The 17662-nt window shown below is 39.3% G+C and overlaps 1 protein-coding gene across 1 annotated transcript in view; it reads right to left on the reverse strand.

Moving 5' to 3' along the window:
• RFX8 (regulatory factor X8) overlaps positions 1 to 17662 on the reverse strand; it is a 34593-nt gene that overhangs the window by 5244 nt on the left and 11687 nt on the right. The window contains exons 5-14 of the mRNA XM_068924690.1: positions 16801 to 16863; positions 15091 to 15154; positions 13948 to 14040; positions 13785 to 13862; positions 13140 to 13253; positions 12321 to 12471; positions 10779 to 10837; positions 6375 to 6531; positions 4702 to 4796; positions 3378 to 3492 (exon numbers count right to left, since the gene is read on the reverse strand). Coding sequence (XP_068780791.1) covers positions 3378 to 3492; positions 4702 to 4796; positions 6375 to 6531; positions 10779 to 10837; positions 12321 to 12471; positions 13140 to 13253; positions 13785 to 13862; positions 13948 to 14040; positions 15091 to 15154; positions 16801 to 16863 — 989 coding nt within the window. The remainder of the gene's footprint in view (positions 1 to 3377; positions 3493 to 4701; positions 4797 to 6374; positions 6532 to 10778; positions 10838 to 12320; positions 12472 to 13139; positions 13254 to 13784; positions 13863 to 13947; positions 14041 to 15090; positions 15155 to 16800; positions 16864 to 17662) is intronic.

Raw genomic sequence — 17662 nt, forward strand, 5'->3', positions numbered from 1 at the left:
GAGCGTGTCTTCTTCCACGTCATGAATCTACACGGGAACTCACCAAACAATTCATAATCTCCACACCAACAAACATGTATACAGGGGCATCAGCAAGACACAATTTCTATGCACGACCAAGGTCTCCAAGAGCTTTAAAAATGAAAAGTATTGCCTCTTCGGATGTTATAGATGTCTGAGAAGCTGCTGCTTCTGTTTTTTGTACTTTTGCACATCCTTAAATTGTAATAAAGTAAGTGAAATGGCCTGTTTATCTATGTGATTATGATACTCAGAGTTCAAACTATACAACCCGATGTTAGTGGTCCATAAGCGTTTCTAACAGTCTTACAGCACAGGTGTTTTCAGTATCTTCAAAAAGAGTAAGTGTGAAACAAAAGCTACCATTCCAATTGTTCCTTGGGATAACATGGAGGGATCCAGTTTTGAACTGACATTAAATTGAAGCAGCTTGCTTACAAAAGAAGAATGCATAAACTGCTAATCATAAATAGCCTCACAAAAAGTCATTTTTTGAGAGTATGTGTAAGGTAGTGCATGCTGAATACTGGCCTGGGACCTTTTTGTACAGGAATCAATGGCACCTGGTGAATCATCTGTGCTGTCCAAAGAATCAAAAGAAATCCTGTGGAAGTCAGTGGTCAGGAAACCGAGGTCATCTTCATGGATCTGGAGCTATTTGAATATAAATCTGCAAGTGTCTCCTACTTGAAAGGAGGAGGTACCTTCGCATAGGGTTAATCATTAAAGACAGTTACGAGGACTCTTCTTCCCTTCTACTTTGGCACTCGAACCAGAAACAAAACAGAGCTATGTTAAGGACCAGGACCCCATCAAATCGTTTTGTAAGTATGAATTTCTGAAACAGGTGTACATGCATACCAAGGTCACCATCTAGCCAGCACGGCTCCGCCAATACATCCTTGAATGTCACAGCAGCTAGACTGATAAAGAAAATGGAGGTGTATCAGCTGACAGAACGTTCTGTGATGGAGATCGACAGGAACACACTTCCTGGAGAGGAGGGGGGGGCTGAAAGGGCTGTAGCAATCCCATTAGCACTGAATACTGTAGCACCCTGCTACCTTACCATCCACATGGAGACTGGGCTGGAAGAAAGTAAAAGTGGATCCTGAATTCAGAGGTGTGAGTATGCCAGTATATTACATCTGCCAAAAGTACCAAGCTTCAGGCAAGAGCCTCCAGACAGAACCTGAGTCTGGTTTTGGTTACTGTTGTGCCGTCTGTTTTGGGGCGAAGGCACACTACACTAACAGGACACTCACACATTTACAGAAAATTCCATGTTTTGCCACAGTAATTATATCTCCTCAGTGTGGATGCTGCTTATTTCAACTTGCAGGATGCCCACAATTCCTGCAAGAAATGCTGAGATTTAAGGATTTTCTGAAAAGCAGTGACCCTGACTACAGAACATTTATACCAGATGGCTTGCTAACATAACTACTTCAGCTCTGTCCGCTAAAACTCAAAATCCTACAGAACTTGCTCTCATAGGAAAGAAGGGGGTGTTATTAGATTATATGACCTGACATCTTAAAGAACCAAGGGTATTAAGAAAGAAGAGAATAATGGCCAAATTAATTGGAGCACCAGGGAGCAAGAACAGAAGAGATTCTTTAACTCTTTCACATGTGAGAATAAATTCAATCTTAGTGTTAATGAAGTATAATAGGAAGACTATCATAAGTAGGATGAAAACATCATTTGTAACCAGTTAAAGGAAGGCTAAGCAGAGGAAAGGATGCTATACATCAAATCGCTTTAACCGTGTCCCCAACCGCTGACAACTGCAGAACAGGGAAGCAATTAATTAAACTTCACTTGTGGTGGCAAGAGGGGAAGAGGATTCTGTCATCATGGAGAATTTCAATAAATGTTATGCTTCCACTGCTGTTCTTGGAATTCATTCACAATTTCCTCATTGCCCAAAATACTGCATCTACCACTGGAGAATTTTTTAGAGAACTCAAGATCTTCAGAGTTAGATAGGAATGATTACTTTATTATTACTGTAATCGACAGGGACTCCACTGTGCTGTGTGCCAGGGCAGACACAGAACAAAATTCTAATCCTGCTCCAAAGAGTTTGCAATTCCAATTTAAGGCAGCAGGTAACAGCTAGATGCAGACAGAGAAGTAGGCGTGCATTCGTGCACATGCACACACTCATACACACAGACACACAGAGAAAGTAACTGGGAAGAGTGGAGAACACAAAAGGCAGGAAGCTTAGCACATCCCTTTGTTATGTCTTTGTAGGAAACATGGGAGAGTTTTCAAAGAAGATAATGAAGTATTTTGTGGCTATTTGTGTGAAGCTCTACCCAAAAGAACACTAAAAAAAGGCAAAGGTGCTTCTTTGGGGGGAAAAAACAAGCAATGGTTCATGCAGTCTGAGATCAGGTGTTGATCACGGGTTCATGGAGGATTTCTCCCGAATGAATTACAGACAGTCTGTGAAAGGTTTTGCAAGTAAAGAGAAAGGTACTTATGTTTGATGCAATATAGAAATGGAAAGGACACATAGAGAGAATGGATTCAAGACATGGCTCTGCCAGTTCCAGACAATTTGAACAAATGTAGCTGGGGTCCTGTCCTCTTGACTGCTTCTCTTGCCTTGCACTGCTGTGTGACTGATTTGATGCTCGACAGCTCAGAGCACTAAAAGAGAGAGAAATCTAGTCCAACTAAAGCAGTGACTAGTTCTCGGTCAGTTTAACACCCTAAACACACCCTTGCTGCTGGCTGGTCAAACACTTGTGTCATATAAGATACAAGGAAAAGGAAGGAGAGTATAGCTGCTGTCAGCGGGACTGCATTTTTGGCAACTAGTTATTACACTGGCTCTGGTATATTGTGTTACACAGAAAGAATCTGAAAGACTAGGAGCTATCACTTGAGAGAGCTGGAATTTTTATGGCTTGAGATATTACTGGCCCAGCTCTCCATCACACCCTTCTGCTACAGTTTGCAGCTCTTGTAACATGGCTGAACAGACATTCACCCCTCAGGCTACTGTTCCCCCCTTCCCTTCAGACAAATGACAGCTTCTGCCGAGAGAGGGAGTCCTGCCCTTCCCACCATCTCCAGCTGCACGATCCTACTTTCCCCCCTTATGCTCATCCTAGAGTTTGGATTAGAGAACTGATCCGGTTTAAAACTAATGATTTTATTGCCCTGACCTGGCTAACCTTATCATCAGACAAACGTTACCGCCTGAAGAAAGAAAGGTAGTAGGAACAAGTAATGCCCCTGCTGATTGTAGCTTGAATTTATGTCAGTTAAAATGATCTGTTGCTCTGTCATCTCAGGTCACAGAAAGGTGTATCAGATGAAGGTCACAAAGATCTTACCAAAACTCACTGTACGGCAGAGTGTCATAGCTTTGCTTACTCCAGTTAATAGGAAATTCCATCTCAGCTGGAAATTAGCTGCCAGTTTTTTAAACTCCTCTTTATTTTTGCTTGGCTGCAAGCAAGAGAAAAATTTTGCTTTATGATCAGTCTAATTAAAAGAATTCCTTATTATATTGCAGAGATTATTTCTGTATACAAATTGCATACAAAGGTGGAACAAACAGTGGTTTGGTTATCATCCTAGAATAGCTTAGGTTCAAAGGGGCCTCTGGAGGTCATCTTGTCCGATCTCTTCCTCAAAGCAGGACCAGCTTAATTCAGGTTGCTCATACCGTTATCCAGTCAAGTTATTCCAGTCAAGGAATACCTTCAAGGATGGAGATTCCACAACCTTTCTGGCCAATCTCTTCCAATGTTCAACTGCCCTCATGGTATTTTTTTTTCCTTTTACCTATTAGGTATTTCCTTTATTGCAACTTGTGTCTCTCGCCTCATGCCCTATCACCGTGAACCCCCAAGAAAAGCCTGACTCCTTCTTCTCTCTGCCATCCCATTAGGCAGCTGAAGGTTCTATAAGGTGAGGGCACCACAAAACTGCAAAGTACTATTGTTAGTTAAAAAAAAAAAAAACCCACACACAGATGAATTACTGGGAAATAATTAAGTTAAAGAAGTACAGTTTACCCTGCTTTTTCAGAAAGGGAAGAAAAGACTTTAACCACCCCTGGCCCCATGCAGTAAAATTAACTGGTCTGTTCAGCCATCAGAATGCAGTGGAACCATCAAGCTACTGCTGGTTCTGAATCACTAATGGCGGGGGGAGGCAGGGGCAGAGCTGATAACCTAGGGAAAGATGTATAAGCAAGAACGGTCATGCCCGAATCTTTCAAAAATAAATGCTAGAGCCATTGTACTAGAATTTATCACCCTCTTACCACCTGTTCAAATTAACAGCTTCATGAACCAACAATTTCAGGAATCATGAAGTGTTCTCTTCATTTTACAAACCTTCTTCTTATAAATCTTAGTTTCTAAGAGTGTTGTAAGGGGTGTCTATAAAGTGAGACCAGATACTGAAATTGCCTGAGTGGATATATGCACAGAAATATGCCTGTGGTTGTCTGCACAGATGGAATTTTTGTATGCCAATTAATTCCCCCTTTTTCCGCAGCATGCATAAATTGTATTTATGTAAATCTGCAGTCTGGTCAGGTTGCTAGCATACAATGCAAGTCCTGCAAACGATTCATAAGTCAGCATGTAACATGATAAATAGTGTGATTACTCTTTCTTTTCTGAAATAATGAAGTTAATTTTATACCTGAATTACAAAAGCCTGAAGATTTGAAGACATACAGTTCAGGAAAATCCGAATATCTGTGGAAGTGTCCAGCAAAGATATTAAGTCATTCAAGCCTATAAAATACGTAAGAGAGACACAGTACTTGAAATGGTTGGCTTGCTTTTTGGTTTGATTTGCAGTTTTTAGGGTTTTTTTTCTTTCAACTTTAATTTAAAGTATGTTAAGACATCTGTTTATAGCATTTTGATTAATGCACTCACATATCATTCTTTTACTGTGGAATTGTACCCTACTCCAAAATCAGTCCGGCCCAATCAGACTTATGTCCATTTCTACCATGGCTGTATTGGCCTAGTCATCATGGTAGAGGTGGCAAAAATAAACGGTTTAATTGTGAAAGCTGGAGTTTGGTTATATGCAATATCAACTTACTTATCTGAGCTTTCATGTAACTGAGAGAAAAAAAAAAACCCTTGTTTCCCTTGTTTTACCTGCTGAGGGGGAGAAAACTGTTTTAAAATAACAATAGAAATCACAGAAAATTCTGTTGACCAACAGAAATATAGATAATATTGCCAAATACTCCTGCAGCTGTATCCCCAAAAGATTAGAATCTACCACCCAGCCCCAAAGGTTACATTACTATTGCACCTCTCTGAATCCTTCTAATTGAAATGTCTTCCTTCACGAAGGTATGTGCATAAGGCTTGTGAGACCTTATTTATTATAAATTAGAACTTAGAAAAGCAGCAAAAACAGCAAATGCAGTAAATTCAACTTGAAAAGAATAAGATCATCATTAATATATAGAGAAAATGCAATGAAATCATTCAGCAGAGTATTTTGGATTTTAGGACATGTATATAAGCATTATTTAAATGATTCTCATGATGCTTCTGTGAACAAGGCAAATGATTCCTACTGAAAACAGTCAGAGAAAGGCTGTAACGCATCCCTTGTCAGAGAGCAAGTCAGTGGCAGGCTAGGAACAAAGAGCTCAGGTTCTTGCTATCAGTTCTGTGCACAGTCTAGTTTAAGTTGCCTGTCTCTCACTAATAATTTAAATGGCAGCTCATTAATCTAAGAATTCACTTGCCATTATGTTACCATCGCTCTTCATTAAACTGGCAAACATATTATGTCATGGCTCCATGCAAACTGTGCATTTGACTGTTTATAGTGCAACATCAATTCTAAAGGCCACAATACAGCAAAACAACATGAACGCTTTAAGGTCAGTAGTCCTTGTCCAGTTTCAACATGCAATATTTAAAATCTGGCTGCAGGAAATAATTTTCTCTACTTAGATTAATAACAGAGGAAAATGCAGAATGCAACTCTTCAAACTTCTTTTTATCAAAGAAAACAATAACAAATGAATAACCCTCTTTGTCAACCTTTTTCTAGAAGACGTTATCATTTAGTAACACAAAAACCACCCCTGCTGCCATAGAAATCTTTAAGACACAATCAAAACTGAAAGCCTTTCATTCTTAACCTTTAAAGTTAAAAGGATAATATTATACACTACATTCTCAATTTTATTGGCTCTTTTCCAGTACCTAGGGTTACTGCAAGACAGTAATTCCCGGTAGGGCAGATGCCATGAATAAACAAGAGGAAATGCTAGAGCTTTAACAATGTCAAGCAAGGGCTTAAATGGATAGAGAAGATATACAAAAAGATATTACATTTGAGTTCTATGTCATGCTCCAGTTCATCCGGATTCCTAAACTTCTTTTGAAAGGGGTTTCCATGAATATCCACAAATCCCTGATCGATGACAGCATGCAAGTCTGATTTTAGAACAGTGACTTTGCTGTTGTTGTTCAAGACTATTCTCATTGTCTACAGATAATAAGAAAACAGTTAATGTCTTTCATTTTGTTAAATCCTTAACTCAGTCAAAAAGCTTCCCTTATTCAATGCTAAGTTAGAACAGGGACTTTAAATATATACACGGTCTCCAAATGGAAAAAAAAAAAAAAATCAAAGGAGACAAATCTTAAGTTGTCTTCAAGTGTTTTTTGTTCTGGATGATATTCCTTTCAATGACACTTTGTATTGCTGTGTGTGATGGAGCAGACAAGGCTGACAGATACTTAAAGTATCTAGGCAATTTCCTGAGCAATCTTTTGCCTATAGTTATTATAGTAATGCCAAATAACAGTATTTTGCCTAAAATTATGGAAAGGTGTATCAGGACCAACTTTCCCTCAGTACCACCTGTCCTTCATATACATTTCAATTAATTTTAAAGGCAACTTTCCTCAAGTTACCCAAACCTTTGAGAAAAATAACACTGGAAGCTTTAGAAATATGGCATTAGTTAAAATAATATTACTTGAGATTTTATCTCATTTACCTGTTTATGAGTCATTTGTGGATGATTCTAGTTTCATATTTGTCCCAAAAAGTATTACTCAGACAGATACTGCCAAAAATCTTCAGCCTAACTTTTGATGAACTGCCCATTTCTTCACTATTTTTTTCAATTAATTGCCAGTATCACACAGTATTGCTTCAGCTTCCTGACTAAAACATTTTAAGGGGGAAAATAGTGAAGAAAATTAAACCTGAATACATGAAAATTCATTCATCTACACATTTAATCTCTCACTTTCACACTGGCACCAGTAGGAGCCTAAATATTTTGTTGAATTTGCGCTTTTCAGTGCATAACGAATAATGCGTGCCCAGTTTGGCCTTCTAGAGGAAAAATAATTTCTGGTAAAATTCAGAAAAATTTCAGGATTCATTAACACCTTCACAAATCACATTCATTATATGCATGATAGAGAACACTGCTCACTATGCCTCACAAACAGCAGTGAATCTAGTTGTCCATTTTTTCGCAGATATAACTCCCAATCTGGTGATTTTTGGTTTTCATTATTCTGCTAGTTTTACTGAAAGCACTGTGATTCTGACTCAGTAATCTCTTTCCACAAAGTTAAAGACAGAGTCTCTTTTCTTATTTTACTTGGAGTGTCCAGTATCAAAAGAACAGCTGCTACTTACAACAAGAACACATAACGTGCACATTAGAAAGGAACTACTAAGGACAGATCCTTCAATATGCTGCTGACGCCCAATTTCATACGCCAATATTTTATACTACTTTCTTGAGCCATTTTGCTTCACTATACTAAGTATAACATCGTTAAGTGGCTGAGAGCCAGTCCTGACAACATTTAAATACTGCTTACCAGAGGCAGGAAGCAGCCACAAGAAATGACAAACATTACGCTCATGTTCCTTTCTCACAGGGAATTCTCACCTTTTTATACCCCAATTATTTCTATATGGCCAGGTAGTAGCAGATGTCAGCCTGCTTTATCTACCCGTGATGGGAAAGTTACTTCTTCCTTTTGAATGCTGACCCTGCCAAAATTGCCCATATTTTCTCACCAGGTGGCTAAATTATTGCAAAGTACTCTACAAGGGACTGTGTGTTTACACCATTCAAAAACTGCAGCTGTACAGTTCCTCAGCACTACTTCTCATTAGGAGCACAGCAACCTGCTTTGACCACCAGTCCTTAGTTGAAATTCAAGATGTGTTTTTGACAACAGAGAAAACAGAAGATGATTAGAAATATCAAATGACTCCTATACGAGAAGATTAAATAAACTTCAGCTTAGGACAGACATAACTGAGGAAATATATGATAGAGGTTTGTATGAAAAATAGCATGAAGAAGAGCAGAAATTTTAAAATAAATGAAGTATTTTTTCGCACAAGAAACCATAAAACCCTGGAACTCACTACCCCGAGATGCTGTGGATGCCAAGAACAAGCCATTCAGTACAAAGAAGTGGATACAACCTTCCTCTCAGTTTGCTGGAAGCTAGGATAGTACAGTGTAGGAGGAATGAGATGTCACTTGCTCTGTTCTTATCCACTTCACCTGAGCACCTGATGAGGGCCACCAGGGAAAAGAGGATACAAGTCACCATAAACCTAGTATCTGGTCTGACTAAAACACCTTCTGTCTGACTGACATCCATGTCTCCATGAAGTGGGGGACATGTTTCTCACAAGCTGAAAATTTTAAAACTCTGTGGTGTTCCACTAACCGTCTTCTGATATACACTACCTACTCTTTTTTGCTGGAGCCCAGATTTAATAGCCTTGGCAAATTCTCTAACAAAAGTTCTAATTCAGGCTACACAACTGCTGAAAGACCATTGGGACGTTCACTTACAAGAACTATACAATGTTCATATACAAGAACTATACTGTATACAATAATCAAACTATTACTTTGAAATAGCTAATGGGTCTTATAGTCAGTTACACTGGAACACATTTGCCCTTCCCTTGTATTTTAAAGAGGCCCTGGAGAGCACGCAAGTATCATTTACTTGTGAGAACAGTGCCAAGAGCTCTTTAGCATAAACAAGAACCAGGCTCAGAATGCGTTCGGCTGGAAGTATACATATGACCCAGATTCTCAAATCTACAAGGTTCACTTTGTGCTGGTTAAATGGTGTGAAGTGGACATAAAGCAGCTAGAGGACGCCACAAGAGAATTGCCCCCAACTAGGCTAAAATTCTCTTGGCATAAATCTTAAGGGTATAAATTAAAGTTGACACTCTGTGGCTTCTTCCTTGCATTAGGAATGGGCAGGGAAGAATCAAAAAGCTCCAACCAGCCCCTTGACAGCACGGATCAAGCGCAGGAAGAAAGTCTAAATACACACATCAACTTCAACTTGACTGGGAGTAGCTGGCACTCGCAGTCTTGCTGGATCAAGTTCTTTGATGCATAAAAAGCACTGTTCAGAAGCATATGAAGCCGAGCTTATGAAGTGTTCAGTATCTCCAAGGGCTGCTGCAGTAAATCGGGACTGAGCGTGCTCAGCACTTCACAGAAGTAAACCCTTTGCCTATGTTAGCCCTCGTATGCATGTTTGTGCATCAATTTTTTAGTTTTTTTTTAAATAACTGAAGTGGGTCTTTTGTATGTTGCTGGTGATGAGGTTTTCTCATAAAGAAAGGCTACATTTAGTAAGGGAAAATGTGACACCAGCATGCAGTTCAGAGAGCCACAGTTCCCCTTCTCATTCCCTTCATTGTTGGGACACAGTGAAGTGATTTAACTCAGCCAGTATCCTGGCAGAATCCTGTACTTGTTTTTTGACGCAGAGGAGCCAATATAGTGCCTATTTTCTTCTGCTTTCTTGCCCATCCATTGCCTATCTGTTCTGTTGTGGCCTGGACCACCTGAAAAGCCAAAGGTAGCTAAGGCTAGCAATGGAAGGAACCCTACTGTGAGGGTACAGCCCATCATACTTAAATAGCACTGAGTAATTGCAGTTTTATGAAACAATATACGACACTGTTCAACGGGCTGATATATCTCCTCTATCGCTATAATTGAGAAGAATGATACCGCAGAGCAAAAAGTAAAAAGAGATACTGTTCAAAAACTCCCATTTTGTCTCATTCTTCCCAAGGAAAAAAGTCAGAGTAATGACCCTGAGGAGGAAAGTTCAGAGGATACACTCCTGCAATGCTCCTTCCAACACGGTCTGGGCAGAGAGTGGAGAAGAGTCTGTCAACTGACCCCATGGAAAAGATCAGGGTCTCTGCAACAGCTTGAGCCCTTAAGGATCTTATGTCCAGTTCCTCAAGAGCATGGCTTCAGTGAAACTAGGGTATTAGTGGTTTCCTTGGTAAAGGCTGCTACAGTGCTCTTCAGAGACAGCGGTTAGCATGCTACATAAGATCAACTTTAGGGTAACTCCAGCATGTGTTATCTGACTTACTTTCTATGGCTGGGCAAAGATATATTAAACCCTCATCTGAACCTTCCGACTACTGTGGCTATTCTGTGTTTCAGGGAGGACCACTGACTCCATCATCTCAGAGGTTTTCACAGAAGCCAAAGGGAGAGAAAAGGCCGCTTCTGTGTGGGAAGAGATGCGTAGGAGGGCGAGTATGATTTGGACGATGGTTAGTATACAAATAAGAACATTTGTTTTGCTGTTGCACAACAGTGAAGCAGCTGATAAATAAAAGAAACTGAGGCTGGGCTTCTTGAGTGAATGAGATGCACAGTTTTTCTCTTCACGGATCCTGGAACTTACCTTGGCCATATTAGAAAGATATGTCTTTCTTCTGAGTCTTTTTACAAACACTGTAACTTCTGTTAAAGAAGAAGAGGCAGATGTTTCATATCATTGATATTTTACATTCGCAAAGACAGTAATGAAGATAGATCTTTTAAGTTAGAAAGTGGATCCCTGAGGGAGCAATGTAACAGGCTAAACCAGGGCACAGTGAGGGAACTGAGCCAGCATTAGGCACTAGGGACCGTATCGGTTTAAAGCTTGCAAGCTGTAGCTGCCCAGGTTACCACTTTTCCTACACTGCAAATCTGTTAACAAATGACACAAGCGAAAAATACTTCAAACAATTTTTACATGAAATTCTTCTTATTCAAGGGCAACACTGTTTTACACGTATGGTTTAAGATTAATGAATGCAACATTAATGGTAAACCTTCCACACTTTGATTAAAGAGTTTGAATCTTCACCTTTGTGCATCCATAATTCTGCAGCACCATTGATTAAAAGTTGATTTCTTTGGTTCTATTTGCTCCCGTTCACAGTGTTAGAACTATGAAAAGTATGGTCCAAGAATATCCTTTTTAAGAATAAAATATAAAATAATTGATTCTTAGTGGAAGAAAGATCAAGTATAAAGCAATTTTAAAACTTCTGCAGACAGGCAACCGTTTTCAAGTGAAAAGGTTTTCAGGTGAAAATTTCCGCCTCGCCGAGGTTTGTACATACCAGAAAGCCCAGGATGTGTATAGAAAGGGTTGTATCTGATTAATTACATATACCTGCATGTGCACAAATTGTTAAAAATACACTTCTAAGTTTGCACTGTCAAACATTCAAAAGGTAAGAAATACCAGAATTAAGACCGACCGTGCAAATCTTCCTTGCAAAATAACGATAATACGATACTTTGTCTACACAGAAGCTCTGCTTTGTCACTGAGATGGTTTTCACTCAATAAGCAACTGAGCAACATTTTGTTTTAGCCAAATGCTTCAGCATCATATATAAATATATATACATATATATGAATTTACATATATATTTACAAACACACACATATACACACACCTTTATACATCACACACTGTTCAAATCCTATTCTAAGGACAGAGTCATAGTTTCCTTAAGGGCCTATGACTTTTTTTTTTTACTTTAATATTGAACTGTCCTATAGCTATTAATTAATATTTCTTCATAAAACCACTTGGAAGGTGAAGAGATGGAACAATACCCAATTGTCAGAGAGGAGGCCTTCACTGCATATTATTCATAATCCTCTGCATAGCCAAAGAGATCGTGGCAAGAGACAGAGCTTTAAAAAGATTCAAGCACACTTTAATTTACCATAAACTGGGAATTATTTGACTTAAAGTTGTTCTCAGACATTATCTGAGACCATTTATTTTTAACTGTATCCCAATTAACTCTAGTCCTCACTACTAATGAAGTTACATCAGCTAAGAAAGTTTTAAAAATAAATTATGCAAGAGTCTTGCAACACAGTCTTCTCTGCAGTTTAAGCAAAGATTATTTTCTGAAAATCCATTACTCAAACATACCTTTAAATTTGGACTTTCGGAGAAGCAATGGAAACTCTTCCAAAGCATTAAGCAGCCAAAGTTTAACATTTTTACTGAACAATCTGATTGACTTCAAGTACTGTATAGACACATCCTCCAGGAAATCATAAAGTAGAATATTCTCCATTTCCTGCAATACAAATTCATGGAACTGCATATGACTGGTGTACTACAGATGTTTACAGCAGCACAAAACAAAGTTATACTATGGCTTAAACATAGATTACACTAGAAGCCCATTTTTACCTCCACTGAAGCCAACAGCTAAGCTACATTCACTTTATTAGCAGAAGGAAAAAGATCCTAACTATAAATACTGTTTCCTGAATTAATTATTAGACATTACTTGATAAACAGCTGTAAACAAGAAGTAAATTATTTTGAACAGCAAACTGCCTATTGCTATGTGGAATGTCACTGAGAAAGTCTATGCAGTAGTATTATCAAAGGAAAAATAACTCCCTCCTAGTTTAGAAAACAGCTATCAGTCACTACTTCAGTCACACATATGCTCATGCCAGAACAGACAACATTTACAACGGCATACTCCATTGATGTTAGGGACTTCCAAAGGAATATATGGCAGCAAAATGGAAGTTGTCTCAAATTCCACTGGCTTCTGTCAAAATCCAAACTGTGCTATCTCAAAATAAAATACAAAGGACACACTTGAGGTTCAAACAAAAATTCCATTGTACAGCACATAGTAAGCAACTGATCTTTCTCCTCAGGTAGAACCACTGGAAAGATACAAACACATAATAAAATAATTACAACAAACAAATGTGTCTACAATACCTTGAATAGCTGCCTATCATAGTATTTGAACAGCTGGCACACATCTGGCAATGACATAAGTGTTGTTGTTTCAGGCTGCAAAGACTTCCAGAATGATATGATACGGTCTTCCACCTATTGCATAAAAAGTCCTTTATTAATTTACACTGATTTTGCATTTGTGAAATGTGAAGTGCAATTCAGTAACCCAACACAAATTAGCACAGAAGAAAAAGAATTATTTGGGAGCTTGGCTCTCTGCCTGGCCCTATCCTGGCCACGCTCAAGCATAAGTAGAAGCCTCTGGGGGCAACAAGCTGAATCCAAGCTTGAAGCTTGCAAGGGAGAATAAGAAAGAAGAGAGAAGCAAAGAAATGTAGGACTGGTCACAGATATGCTGATGTAAAGGCCATTGTGTTTTGTGCTGAGCTCAGACCTGTTGGCGTGTTAGGAATGCTTTGGATATGCCTACAAAATCAAGTCCTCAGAGCACGTTATGTTAATTAAGAATTCCAGAATGATTTGACTGAATGTTCCTTTTGTCTACAAATGACCATCTACCTTAGATAAGACCCTCAGGTAACTAAGCTACATAGAAACAATTTTATCCTTACAGTTGTTTGCTGTCATTGAAATGAATGTTACTCAAGCATAGGCAAGGCATACCTTGTCAAGCTCTTCCTTTCTCACATTCTGTAAAATATCTTGACAATAGCTACAATACTCATCTGCAAGCAGTGCAACCTAGAGAATGTGAACAAAAGGAGTGTACAAAAAGATCACACAGGCAAAGAGCTAATTTGCTTCATTACTGAATACTTAAACATACCAATTCATAGGGGTGTTTCTTCCCCAGCTCTTGCTCCCAAGAATAGAGTCTCCTAAATTCAGGCAAAGAGTATTCAAATCCGTCTTCTTCATTCTTCAAATTAATGACAGAAGGGAAGCAGTTCAAATCCTTACTCTCAATGCAACAGAATTTATTTTAAACAATAAAAAAAATCACACAATTATCCTGTCACTTGTGCTAAAGGTATTAAGTACTTTTTAAAAGTTGCATAACATTATTTTTTAACAGCATGTACTTCTCCACAGAAATGCTTGTCCCTTTCTTTAGAAAGTTGGGGTAGATGAAAGAAACAAGCACGCTTGACTAAATATTTAAATCCTAAAGAGTACATCCATTTCTTTTCAAAGCAAGTGAATATTTGATGCTATACATATCTCACACATGTATTTTCCATAGCATTCATTTCGCCGTTGTAACCTTCTAAATAAGGCTACAGATAGTTGGCTCTGCTGTGGAGGTGACAGCACATTTTTCATCAGCTGTCATTACATACAGTTCATTGCCCTCATTACCGTATCTGAGTGCTCTGTAAAAAATAAGACATCCAGTCTCTTCTTTTTCTTCACTTTGGTCCACATAATTCTGTTGCTCATGTTCTGCTGGCCAACTTCCAGCAATTCCAGTGTCAAGCCAATTCATAACAACACGCTTATTTGAGAACTGCTACAGGTTAGCCTAGTTATCACCCCTTCTTGCTGAACAGGGATTGTGTTCTTTTTTCTTACTCCTTCCATAGTATTTAAATACTCATCATGCCAATAAACTCTCCAGTGAATTGAAAAGACGCTGGCTCAGCAGCATGAAGGTCTCTCAACTGTGGGCCTCAGACAAAGAAGGCTGTGCCCACTAACTCCCCTAGTATTCAAAACCTGGGCACTCAGCCACAATTTCCACTCTCGGCATAGATAACATTGTTTGAGCTGACACTGAGACAATAAAAATATTTAACTACCAGGTGAAGTAAGAATGGGAGGTATAAACATATAGTGAGACTATATAGAGAAAGATTATTTCAAATAACATGATGGTTTAACTGTACTTCAGTAAAACTTTTCGTAGAGCAGTTCTAATTAAACATACAAATATCCATTTTGCTGTAAGTCTAATCTATCCAAAACTCACTGTTCCTGTTTTTTGGCTATTGCTCTTGTAACCAGCTGCATCTCCAGAACTGCAGGCATCTCCACTGTGGTGAAATGCACAACATAAAAACCCTTTAAAAAAACCACCAATTCCTTCTGTGTTTAGTTTGCAAATGATCTCAAACTGGATAGAGTGCACTAGGCTGAAGCATACAACATTTAGTTTGTGAAAAAAAAACCCTCATCCTTGTCATTCAGCACCCCCATGATTTTTTAATGAGTCTGTGAAGACTTAGTTCTTCAAGATAGAATTGAATCATTAAAAAGACAGCAAAGTATTAGCCATTTAACAGTGCTAAGTCTTCCAACTTCTTGTACCAAATCCATGATTTTTATCATTTATAATTGCAGTTCCTTTGCAATAATCAAAATAATTATAAACATGCCAATACTGAAAGCATAACCATCCTCGTGCTTTGGTTACATAGTATATCCATCCATTTTCTGCACCCTTTATCAGTTTAGATAACAAACTAATAAAGACTCTGTCCCCAGTTTTCTTTGCAAGTCTTCCACGATGTTCCACACCTTCGGAATTCATGTGGACCTGCAAAGGAAGCTGGTTTGACAATCAGATTGAAAAAACAGGAATGTGGGAACCACACGCTGCTTTCTTGCTTGAACATCTCCTACCTCTCTCCACACCCGTTTCAATGAGGCTAATCCTCAAGGAGAGAGAGGTAATGCTGCTAGGAAAAGGGGCATGCTGTGAGATTTGGATTCCTGCATTTGAACCCCCATCTGTTGATGACACCTGCTTGCTGTTTGTGCAGTCATTTCAAACTCCAGGGTCCTTTTGGACTCAGTTAGTTTGGAAGATCATAGTCAGGGCTTTGGAAAAAATGTGCTTCCATTGGTGAGTGGCCAGAAGCCAGCACTCAGGCTGTCTAATCAAACACTGACAGCGCACTGGCAACTGCAGGGTTTCATTGCTGTGATTTATTATAAATCAGGGTGCCACCATATGCACTGAAAAGGCAGAAGACAAAATGCAGCGGCTTATCTGCTTCGAAACTCAAGCCACTGTGAATGCCTCCTCATGATTCTTCGCAGTCTAAGGAATATTCTTCATTAGGACAGGGACCACTTCCCATTCACAAGACTGACCCCTGCCACCTGAAAAATCACTTCTCCCTCCGCTACTGTTCTCTGCCATGAAAGCTGTGCTCCACTGAAACAAAAAGCTGTCCGCCAACGACTGTTACAGGGCACAACCTTAATATTGCTTATGTTTAGCAATATCCCTTCTCACATATCTTTTAAAGTTCATGGCCGGACAAACAAAAGAATAGGTAAATAGGGATGTTTTATAATACTTTTTTTTAAATGGGCCATTCTTGCAGATTTCTAAAGCCTGTGATACAAAATTAACGAATATTTTCCAGTTCCTGCTCTGACTGAGAAGGCGGCCAGCTGTATCTTCTGCTGCCGCTACTATGGCAACACGTATCAGCAGCACTCTCGTTCAGCAGGCTGGGGTGTGCTGGCTCCTGGGCTCACCCCATGTGCAGGCCAGTCAGTGCGAGAACAGGTGCTGCCTAGAAACAGACAAGCGGTAGCCTTCTCCCCCCACTCTGCAGCAGCCAGATGAAAGCTGAGTGATAATTAAGTGCAAATACCTACCTCATCTTTGCTAGGGAAGATTAACATCTATGTGCTCCTGTTGTTAGCAAATGCAATTCAGACTTACCCAGCACCCGTACACGTGCTTGGCTGGCATGCAGAACTGTCCCTTTCCTGTGGAACACCGTGCCTAAAGACAAGACACACAAAAAAAGAAGGTGGGTGGAAGAAGGGGGAAAAACGAGTAGCAGTAAAATTGCAAGGAATCTAACCGTATCTCTTGCTCAGTTTGGAGGACAGTATGAGGTGGGAACTGGAGCTAAAATAGGAAATACAGTGATTGGGATGGAAAAAAAACTACTGGAGGTGGCAAACAGGAGGGACAAAGAAAGAATGAAATAAGGGAGGCTGGTGAATATGCATGCTGTTGATTATCAGCTTATACTGAGATTAGAGAAGGCCCTGTTAACATTTGCCAGCCTCGTTCCTGAAGAATCACATTAGATTTTTTTTTTTAATCGTAGCTTTGCTTCACTAGAAAATAAGAGGCCCAGACCTTCCACATTACTAGAATCATAAGGGAACTCTTATAAGGCTAACATGTGCTCGCATTTTTGTTAACACTGCCATACTCCAGGCTTTCTTGATCTGCCGGAGCAGGTACCATTTTAGGGAGATCACCTCCTCAAAGCTCCCATTCCTCAAAGACACCCTACCGTAATGCAAACCATCAAAATATTCCTTCAAATCTCCTTAACACACTTGGAGACTCCATCGGCTACAGTTCTGTTTATTTGCATTACCTTCACAAAACATCACCATCAGAGTGGCAGTAGCAATATCTTCAAAACATCTAAGATTTCAAAACACACCAACCCACAAGTGTTTTATGAGAACATCCTCGTCACCCCTAGTGTGCGTACATTTCAACAAGGCAAACCGACACATCCAAGGCTTCGCTGACTATCAGCACGCAAATGCCTTCTTTG

The sequence above is a fragment of the Struthio camelus genome, chromosome 1 (assembly GCF_040807025.1).
Source record: "Struthio camelus isolate bStrCam1 chromosome 1, bStrCam1.hap1, whole genome shotgun sequence".
NCBI lineage: Eukaryota > Metazoa > Chordata > Aves > Struthioniformes > Struthionidae > Struthio > Struthio camelus.